Source organism: Sapajus apella, unplaced genomic scaffold, assembly GCF_009761245.1.
Source record: "Sapajus apella isolate SASKATOON/1434 unplaced genomic scaffold, GSC_monkey_1.0 scaffold18, whole genome shotgun sequence".
Taxonomy (NCBI): Eukaryota; Metazoa; Chordata; class Mammalia; order Primates; family Cebidae; genus Sapajus; species Sapajus apella.
Window position 1 is genome coordinate 7969008 of NW_022436958.1, and position 10751 is coordinate 7979758.

The 10751-nt window shown below is 33.7% G+C and overlaps 1 protein-coding gene across 16 annotated transcripts in view; it reads right to left on the reverse strand.

Moving 5' to 3' along the window:
* Positions 1–10751, reverse strand: part of GTDC1 (glycosyltransferase like domain containing 1) — a 419157-nt gene that overhangs the window by 24516 nt on the left and 383890 nt on the right. For 8 of the 16 annotated variants that reach the window (XR_004271224.1, XR_004271219.1, XR_004271222.1 and 5 more), the window contains 3 exons: positions 9053–9123; positions 8259–8350; positions 2099–3426 (listed from right to left, as the gene is read on the reverse strand). Coding sequence is in view for 7 of the 16 variants with exons in the window: in XM_032286218.1 (XP_032142109.1) it covers positions 3343–3426; positions 8259–8350; positions 9053–9123 (247 nt within the window). In the remaining 9 variants the exon portion in view is untranslated. The other 8 variants (XM_032286225.1, XM_032286220.1, XM_032286219.1 and 5 more) reach the window with 6 other exon arrangements.

Consider the following 10751-nt stretch of genomic DNA (forward strand, 5'->3'; position numbering starts at 1 on the left):
CATTAAAAGAAAACATGGACTATCATTTGAAAACTGATTCTATCATTCACAGAAAGTATCTTTTGAGACCTAAGTGAAATTTATTTTGTGGCTCATAATATTTCTGGGTAGCAGATGCTTTCTCAAAAACAGATTTTACTTTTAAAAATATCAAATATAATTAACACCTTCAATATAAAATGAAATCTTTGCTTCCAGATGCATTTTAAGGTGTTGAAATTAATCTATGCAGCCCTCTATGGCTGAATTTCATTGGACTTATGGATTCTGCTGCCATATTGATGTCTGAAGGATTGAGAAAAGGAGCAGGGCATTTAAGCTTAACTGGATTTGAAGGATGCTTATTAAACCAGGAGCATTTTAAAAAAGGTATTTGCATCTATTTCTGATCAACACAGTATAAATGAGTAGGTTAAGAACAGGTGCCCTGATAGTTGTTACAGAAACACTAGCCAGAAACACAGATTAAGTTTAGGGCAAACTGCGTTTCAAGACACTGCATCAAAGTCTTGATAATGGATGGACTTTTAAAGATACTTACAATTAAAATTGGAAAAGAAAAAATTAACAATCGAAAGTTAAAAAAAAGACTAAATTTTCCATCAAACATACTCAAACCAATAAATGATGGGGGTGGTTGAAAAGGGAAACAATTTTTTTAATGGCTTTTCTTTTCTTAATTGCATTTTAGGTTTTGGGGTACATGTGAAGAACATGCAAGATTGTTGCATAGGTACATACACGGCAGTGTGATTGGCTGCCTTCCTCCGAAAAGGGAAACAATTAATGAGTCAAATTGTAGTCCCAATTATCTGCTGAGACCAACAAAATGCTGATAAACTTATTTAATAACACTCCATTCCACTAGGTCATGGGTGTTGAGAAGCATGTGTGCACATGCACATACACTCCTACATATTTTTAAATGTTAAGAATTACACATTTATAAAACTTTTTATTGCTCATGTGAACGAACAGCAACTCTGACATTACAGTCTTCATATTTTTTTTAAATTTTATAAACTGCAAATCTCAGCATCATGCAAATAAGTGACACCTTTAATGTAAGTTTTTGTTCTGGGAGGAATGTTGGCCCCAGCTAAAGGCAAAATTTGATTTGCATTTATGAGTGTAGAAAAAATGCCCACATACAGGTAACTTTCAATTATATTTGCCTAAATCAGGAAAATGCATAAATGTTTAGTGCCTTTTTTTTTTTTCCTATCAATTAGTGAGAAAAGATATATGGGTACTAGTTGTGTGTAGAATATCCTAGCCACTATAAAATGTAGGCCCATTATTTTCAGAATAGAAAAACAAAGTCAATAAAGCACTATTTCCTGGTTGTGAGATAGTATTATTTTGAGAAGATGTTGTCTGTGACATAGCACCTGACAGAAGCAAACTGACACATCTGGTTTATCCCAGTAGATAGCATAAAGTATAACCCTGCCCAGGAGAAGTGGCAAAGAATTTCTTATTCATATTTATATCTTTAGCTTTGCTCTCCAAAGGAGCACGCCTGCTAGATTCTGAGTTCCACAGTCTTAGACGGGAAGGAACTTCCAAAATAGTCCTTAGCTCTTTGTTTTCTGGGTGAGGAGGTAATTTTGTTCACTGGCTTCCCTGTAAGAGTCTAGAAGCTAGTGCTGTGATGGCCCATCACACACTGTGGGTCTCATAAAGGTTGGAGGGAGGAGTCTATTCAGATGGAGCTTGTTGTTTCTGCTTCTTACTCTTCCTGCTTTTAAATTCCCAGGCCTCATGGACTCTGAACTCCTGATTTCTTTGGTATGCCATACTGCCTCTCTCCCAAGGCCTTTGTCTGACTCCCTAACCTTATCTATTTCCTGCTTTCAATTTTGCTACCTGTCAAATGGGCCTTACTGGACTTCTGAATCACTGCCTTCTCTATCCAAGATGACTGATAGCCCACTCAATCCTTCCAGAAGCCAGAGAGCCTGGCTTGGCCCTTGTCTAGCCACCTTTCCCTGGCTGTGCCTCACTCTGTGGTATATAGAAGTTATTCATTTCAAAAGCTAGGAAAGTTACAATTTACCTGTCAGTAAACAGAAGATGGTTTATCAACAGACTTTACCTTAATGACTACAAATGTTTACCTCCTGCTTTCCAGAATGCAAAGAAAATCTTGGAAATGTCATAATATCTTACAAACATTTGCAAAACAGATCCTTGTTCATCCGGAAAAGAAACAATTGTATTCGTTGTCTCTGTCACAAGGAAAACATTCAGTGAGAAACATATAGGTAGATGTATACATCTATACGTAAATGAATATGCTAATTAAAAATGGCAGTGGGTACTTTATTAAAAACTTATTTTACCATCTAGCCATTCAAAACATCTTTACATCAACAAACACAGCAGTTTGACTATTGGAATCACAAGCGTTTATCTTGAAAAGGTTATATTTGTAGGTGGATGCAAGTATTTTTGAGAAATATTTCTATCAAAATTACTGGTTTTGTTAGAAGTATTTTGATTTCTCTATTTTTACCTGGGGAAAAAAATTAAAACAACTATGTCAGTGCTCATTTTATGGGCTAGATGCCCTCACTGTGTTTGTCATGCTTGTCCGAATTACAGCTGTTTATCTTGCAACTTTCTTTAAGATTAATGAAATGCAAATGTAACTATGTGAATCATGGGAATACCTGCCAGACCTCTTATTAATACCTTCACTTAAAAACCTATGCCTGAGAGTCATTAATTTGCTAAAAGAAAAGTGCTAAAGCAGCCCTTTGCCCACAAACAATTCTGCGATGGCTGCCCAATTAGTTCCGAAGCATTCTGATCCTCCTTACAGGCCTCGTGGCCCTTTGAGGACACAAGAAGGCTCCGACGATAACCTGGCAACCTAGGTAGAAACCCAGCCAAGTGTGAGCGTTTGAAGCTGCAGTTTGGCTGCCATCGTGTCGGCGAAAAGAAAGAATTCAGGCACCATGTCATCCAGTACAAAGGATAAAAACGGATTCAACCGGAAATTCAATGTGGCACCACATATGGGATACATGAGTGCGGTTATACAACAGGCCACATATTTTTTTGAACAGTCTCCTACATGTGATGCCGAGGACATGTGTAACCATCATAACGTCTCTAGGAATCTGTATTTAATTTGAGTTGGGGTGGTGGCAGGGATTGGAGATCTGAAGCCGCCACAGGTTTGTGGCAGATGGCTCTGTGTCAGCTATGACAAGCAGCCAGGCTCAGCTTCCTCTGCAGATTTTCTTTTCTCTCTGATCAGGTAAATATGGGCACACTCTGGAAAGTTCTTCAGATTCTGCCTTAGGCTGCAAGTTTGTGACTTAGCCCCATCTGTCACAAATCTTCCCTAGGTTCTGTTGTAAGCAGAGACCTGAATTTACCATGTAGGGCTGCCCAAGAAAATGGAGTGATTTCACCCTGCAATGAGGAGGAGGGAGAGAAGAGAAAGAAGTGAAGAGCATTAATGACTGAAAGATGAAAGTATGCTGAAAATTTATATCACAAACTTGCATCACTTACGTCAATTACATTTCAAAAAGCCACCAAGTAAATGGTTCTTGAGTTTCATCACCTCAGGAAATCTCAATTTCTGATTGGTTTAAAGTGTCATTGTATTTCCAACCAGAGAAGAAGGCTACTGCTTTTTGCAAATGGGTATATTCTGTTGCACAAATATTTTTTGGTTTATGTTATGAATGACAGCCATTGGAAGTTCATCATCCAACGTTTAACTTTTATAAAACACAAGGCATAACACTATACATACAAGTTTTTGCTAATGTAAATTTTACTTTTAAATGATTAAGACACAAAGATAAATGCCACTACTGCTATTATGTGAAATTTATAAAGCGCTTCCTATTTACAACAGGTTTGTATTCATTATTTCATTATAGCAGTACCTCAGGGTGAAAATGCTATTTAAAAAAAAAATATTCTTCCAGGTTTACAGATGAGTCATAAAGAGGCCAAGAAAAGCACCTAGGGTCAGGTTGCAAATGAGTAAGCAGGGAAGGACAAAACCTCTAACTGATCTTAATCAGCCAAAGCATATCTGTGATGCTAAGTGGCTTTTTCCTTTTATTTTATTCAGGCAAATCAAAGGAAAGCCAGACCAAATAAAATTGAGGGAGGAGGTGAAGAATGAAGGAAGGAAGGGAGAGAGGGAAAAAGAAAGGGAAGGGAAGGAAAGGCAGAGGGGAGAGAGAGAGAGAGAGAAAGAGTGAGAGACCGAGACTGAGAATTTGCCTTAATTGTGCTGGTGCAGTTGAGAGATTTTAGAATTTCTTAGAATGTCACAAGCATTTAAGTTATCATGTTTAAGGAAAAAGTAAGGACTCTATAGCAGTATTAAAACTAGTGAGCAGCACCTTATTCAAATCTAAAGTTTAAGCTCAAATTAAAAGGGAACGGTAAAGTGACCAGTTTCTTGAAGGAAGCGAAGTAGATTGGCTGTGGTTCAGGTATAGATAGCTTGACATAATCAAGATAACCACAAATGGCTTTTCTGGGCAATGAGTGTGAATTGTAAGCTTAATTATTGTTTGGAATTAGTTTCAGGCAGAACTCGAAAAATTCTTTTCTCTTCCAAATAACAGCAGGTGATAAAGGTTTTGCCATGTTGGAGAACTTGAAGAGAACAAAAAAATTAGCAGCTATCACCTGAAAAAATCTTAAGAAACTACAAGTCACTTTGAAAAACCAAAAGAAAGAATGGCATCTCTCTTTTTAAACCAGAGAATACCATTCAATTTATAAATAAAAGTAAATGAAAAATGAGACAAGAATGAAAATCTCTTCTGTCAGTCTGAATGATGTCTACCTTCTACAACTGCCCTATTTGTACCCTTACATTCATTCATTTCAATACTGGTAATGAGGAAATAGCTATAAAATGTCTTTCAACAGCATTTAAAAATATAATGATCAGGATTCTCTAAAAGCATGAAATACTAATCTCAAATAATTGTTGAGAATTTTCAGTAAGTAAATTCACATAGTGTAATAAAAGTGAGGCAAAAAAAAAAAATAGCAACAACGTCATGATATTAGACTTGCTTGGGTTAGAAGGGAAAAACTATTGTTAGTTTACAAAGTCAATCCATGGCTGATTCTTTTGTGATCACTTCTAGAAACCTGTGTTCAGGTTAAGCTTAGGAGTCACTGAAGAGGTCCCTATTTTATCTCTGTGAGAAGTACGTATCTGGTGCATCTGCCTGACCTGAAAAAGCATGTGTCGACAGTACGAATTTACAGTCAATGACTAAACTGTAGACATAAACTTTCTAAGAAGTGGTTTTATATTTCTTGAGTTAAGAAAAATGGTTTTAGATTTTTAAAAATTATTAAGATACATTTAATTTTTGCATGTACTAGATTTCTGTAATGATCCTAAGGGAAGTGTATGTGTGTGTGTGTGCACGCGTATGTGTGTGTGTGTGTGAAAGAGAGTGAGCAAGTACACACTTGCATGCAAATGAGGAATTTACACATTTCAGGTCTGAAACTATTTCAGGTGGGAAGTCAGAGACACAAGTGTTCTGTGATAGATGGAGTCACTTTAAGAAAAAAAGTAAATTCTGTTTCTGCTTTTCACTTACTAGCATTCTGTTTCAAATCCTGCTTCAAGTTATACACCAAACTCTCACTCATATTGAAAGTATAATGTCTGATGTGAGAAGAAAGCCAAGTGTTAGTAGCCTTATTCTAGTCATTAAATTTCTAAGTGTGAATCCATATGAAAAATCCTATCCTAAAGTGAACTCTATATGATAAGAAGTTGAAATGATTTTAAAATGTAAACTTTTAACAACAAAAAAAGAATAAGGTGTAAAAATGTAAAAGGAACAAATTAAAGAATTCAGTGACATTCTATCCTTTTAGATCTTAGAAGCATATGTTTTATAAAAGCAAAACAGCACTGTCCAATGAAATAAATCTAAAAATAACTCCCAACATTCTTTTCACAGTACGCACAAAAGATCTTCTCCGACTGCATAAGAAAAGTAGGTAAAAGCTAAAATGCTAATTCTCTAGTATTTAGCAAAAGCAAATGTTACCTGAAAATGTGTCTATTTATAAAACACCAAGTAAAAAATTACAATAACTTGTTGTATCATTATTATAAAGGCTTAGAAGGCACTTTTTTTTTTGGCTTTAAATCCTATAAAAACACACAAACTAAAACTGTTGTCCTTCCTGTGCTTTTAACTCTATAACTTGCAACATGCCAGTTTTTCCTAATAGTTGTATCATAAAACTCTTGATTACTTAAAATTTTAGACTAATTTATTAATTTTTGAAGCTTTTAGACAATATCACTAAGCACAATGGATGAAGGGATATGTGAAAACGTATTATAGATTTATAAGAGAAAAATCCATGGTACACAATACTTAAAAATGAATTATATAAATAAGCTCTTATAAACACTTTTGCATAAATTACTAATTTATAAAACTTTGAGATGCAAGTTTTTAGGGTGTACAAACTAAAATATATTTAGGTACTAACATGTAACAGCTCAATGAAATATCATTTAAGATACAAGTTTTTGTTTAAGCTGTGTGAAGAACAATTTGGTATATTAACAACATATCTCTAAGCTGCCATTCCTTTTTTCAGAAGTTGTTTGTAAGATAAATAATTGTAGCTATGTTATGGCAATAGTTGAATGAAAATATTTCAGCTGGACATCTGCTTTCTTTTCTTACTAGAGGTAACTTGTTGCAGTGACTTTTCAAATAGTTAAAAATTTGCAGATGCAGAGTAACAGGGCTAAGCAATGTTACAAACTGATACATTTAATGGTGGAAATACATTTATAAATACTTCACCAAAAATTCATCCCAAAGGAGGAAAAATCAATAATTTGACTGAGAACTCACTGAAAATAGCTTTGTGTCATATATAGAAAATAAATTCAAATTTGTACTAATACTTGTATTTCCTCAATTTTCATTATCTGCATATTTTGACAGTCTATCACATAGGAAACTAGTCGATTGATATTTCATACAAACAAAACTGCTACTGAACTTTAAAAATTAGGAAATATTGAGGTAAATCTTGGACGACTGTTTCCTCTGTGGAGCTTCCCATGTATACAATACAATAGTATTGACTCAAGGAGTAATACTGAAGCCGGAACTGTTCAGTCAGCATTTTAAACTATTATGAGCTACCTTCTGAACCATTGCCAAGTTAATAGACAATGAAAGATAATGAGCTTGAAATTGGGTGTTAAATTGCATTTTTGGTTCTCTCTCTTTTTCTTGAAGTTTAACTGTTTCCTGTAGAAACAAAGTCATGTTTTGATGTATCACTATGTAAATATGTATTTTAGGCTATGAATAGGGAAAGGAGAAAAAAAAGGCAGAGAACTGTATTTCATGTAGAAGGTTATATATTAATGTAGGAAAATTAAAATATGCTGGATTATAAAACTGCAAGATTGTAAACTATACTGGATTTATGTAAAATGAAAATGCTACATTTGAAGAATATAAAAAGGTATATCACTCATGGCCTAGAGCCACCTTCAAAACTCATAAAGCAGATTTATCCTAGTTCAATTACTTAGACTTTTAGTAGGGCTTCTTTGTGTTACTATTTCAACAATGTAAAATTCTTGATTCAAATAAGGAAAAGAAGATAATGAACGAGGGGAGTGAATAATGATACTGTTTACACTATTTTCCCCTTGCCATTCAGAGATGAGGCTGACATTCTAAAGAAACTGGGGATTTTTATTAAATTGGATAAGAGAAATATTCAATTCTTAAAAATCACCTTTCAAGTAGTTCAAAAATGAACACCAAACTTCACTAATGTCATTCACCTGAATTTTTGAGGACTAAAGATTTCATTATGATGGGAAGAAAGGCTTATCCTCATTAGTATAATTGTAGAATCTTTCCTTTACTTCCTTTTAAACTAATGAGTTACATTAATCCAGGTTCATTTTTATAAGCCTCTAGGGGCTAAATGTAAAGGACAGTCATCTTAGAAAACAATAAATTTTAAAAAAAGCATGTATCGTGCATTAAGTGCACGTATTTCATAAGACCTAGGTTAATACAACTGGCATCCAGTTTAATTAATCCTTGTTAGTGTAACAACTAATATCCCTCCCTAGCATGTTTCCTTTAAACATTAGTATGTTAATTAAATGTTTTTTTTTTTTTAAAGATTTTTCTTTGTACTTCAATATGGCGTTTATACCATGTAAATCTCTTCTCAATAACTACCTTATAGAGATGTTTTCTTATAATAGCTGGTCTCTTGCAGAAATTCTGGAGCCTTTTTGAAAGCTGTTCAGGTGTTGAATACAGATATTCAGCTGCAGGAAAAACAGATACATTTTTAATGAAACAAAAACCTCAAAGCACACACTCAATATTAGTCACTTTACTAATTAAAAATGCATATTGCTCTGTGCCGCCTCGTGTTTTACATTATTTAAGCATGATTTTATAAGGTTACCTCAGCTCACAAGGATGTTTAATGCTAAATAAGACTGTGTAGTTGTGCTGTTTAGACATCTCCTTTGGGTGATTAAAATACATTATTCTAATGTAACACAATGCATATGTGATATATTTAGTGATGAGAATTTTTTCAAAAAACTCGTACTATAGCCGTATGTACCCTGTAGAACAGTTGCATATTATTAACTAGTCAATTGTTTAAATAATTTGGTGTGACTTTCAATCCCTGATTTTTCTCTGTGTGTATCATTAAAAAAAATCTGTAAGCAATTGCAGCAACATTGATCTGCTTATAAAAATCCATCATTATGGGATGTGTATGCTAACAATGAAGAATGTTATTTGAAAACTTGCTTTTTTGTTATCTTAAAAGAACAGATGGTAAATATAAGCTTACTCTAATGTATTAAAACACATAAAATTTTCCTTAACACTAACATGTTGACTTGCCAAATAAACAATTGCTCCTGCCTAAGTTTATTTTCAAACTTTCTAATTTAGCATGAATCATATATTAAATCTCAATAAAGATGAAGGCACATTAAAGCAGCTACCTGGAAATATTTCGGGATAAACCAAATCTTTAGGACAAAGTGGGTAACACCCACAGTACACAGCTTCCAACCTAGAGAAAATTTAGAAAGAGTGTAAGAATATATTAAAAAGACATTACCGTCATAGCCAGAAAGTGGTTTTGTTTGCCTAAGTTAACAGAATGAGCCCAGAGTTAACTGGGACAAAAAACATGGTCGGCAGTATAATTCTAAAAGCCAAAGTTGCTCTTTTAAAAGATTTTATTGATCATATATGAATTTCATAGAACAGAACCAACAGCATATGTTTTGTTCACTGAATTAATCAAAGCACAGCTCTGCATTTTTTTTTTTTGTTTTTAAAATACTGTTTAACACATTTTATAATCAGCAGATAAACACATGTAACAACATGGTAAAGTATGGACAGCTTTTCTTAATAATGCTGCAGAGCCTCAGAATGTTCATTTTTCAAAAATGTTTAAATAAAATAGCAAATACTTAACTTTAGCACTGTAGCCGTAGAAAAGGTTGAGGCACTTTTAAAAGCATCAGAAAAAATTTTACAATCTGTTGTAATGGGGCATTTTCATTTTAAGCTCATGCTTCAAAACAATTTGTTATTATGCAGAATGTAAAACTCTTCCCCCTTTTGTTGAAAAACTCTCATGAAGATTACTTTAGTGAACATTTTGCTTTCTTGACCAAAAATTCAGCTCACTTTCCATTTTATCAGCAAAGAATACTTGTATTATTAAACAAACAAATATGAAAGTTTCACTTTGTGAGAGTATTTCCCCGTGGACCCACCTATGGGAAGTTTTTCTTCACGTCACAGTAGAAGGGTTAAGCAGAAGCAGAGTATTGCGTCTTCCTTCTGTGTTAGCTCTGCATAATAGCTATTGATCTGACATATAATCAACTTTAAAGATACCACTGTCATTCTGTTGGCTAGAAATTATGCAATGAAATTCAAAACACCCTTTAAAATATGTTTATTTTCTGAGAAACTCTGAATTGCATCCAAAATGTTGACCAAAGGGGAAATTTATTTTGAACTGCAGATTTTTTTCAACCCAAGAATACTCTGAAGTCATGTCAGTGTTTACCTTGTTTATTTACAGTGATGAAGTACATGAAACTTAAGCTGTTTTTAAGTGGGTGATGTTTTCCCTGTTTTCCTATGTTAACTGAAATTAGTTTAAATGAAAAGTATTTACTTTGAGCTGCAAATTTTGGAAAAATATTGAGTTCAAAGTTTTGCTTGAGAACTGATAGACGTTAGAAAATAATACAGTGGGAAGGCACAGGTTCTGGTTACTGATTATTAATTTCAGAATGCAAACTAGTATCTATTTTTTTGATACACACATAGGGTACACATAGAAGTTCTTATTATAAGCACAGCTATAAACTACACTGTGACTGTATTATAAAACATTTACAAAAGTTTTGAGTTTATAAACCAATGATATTCTTTATGGACCAAAAGAAAGCATGCACTTTATCTTAAGACATTCAGTTTTTAAATGCTGTGCCAATTGAAAAGCAAATACATATGAACATTCTCTTATAATTACATAAAATCAAAAGAGTGAAGTCATAGGCATTTCAGAGAGTGCACATGTTATCTGCTTTTTAATAATGGATTTGAATTAGAGTATTCTGTTCCCCGAAAGAAAATTGCAGGCCAAGTTACATTTTGAGTCATCGTATGAAT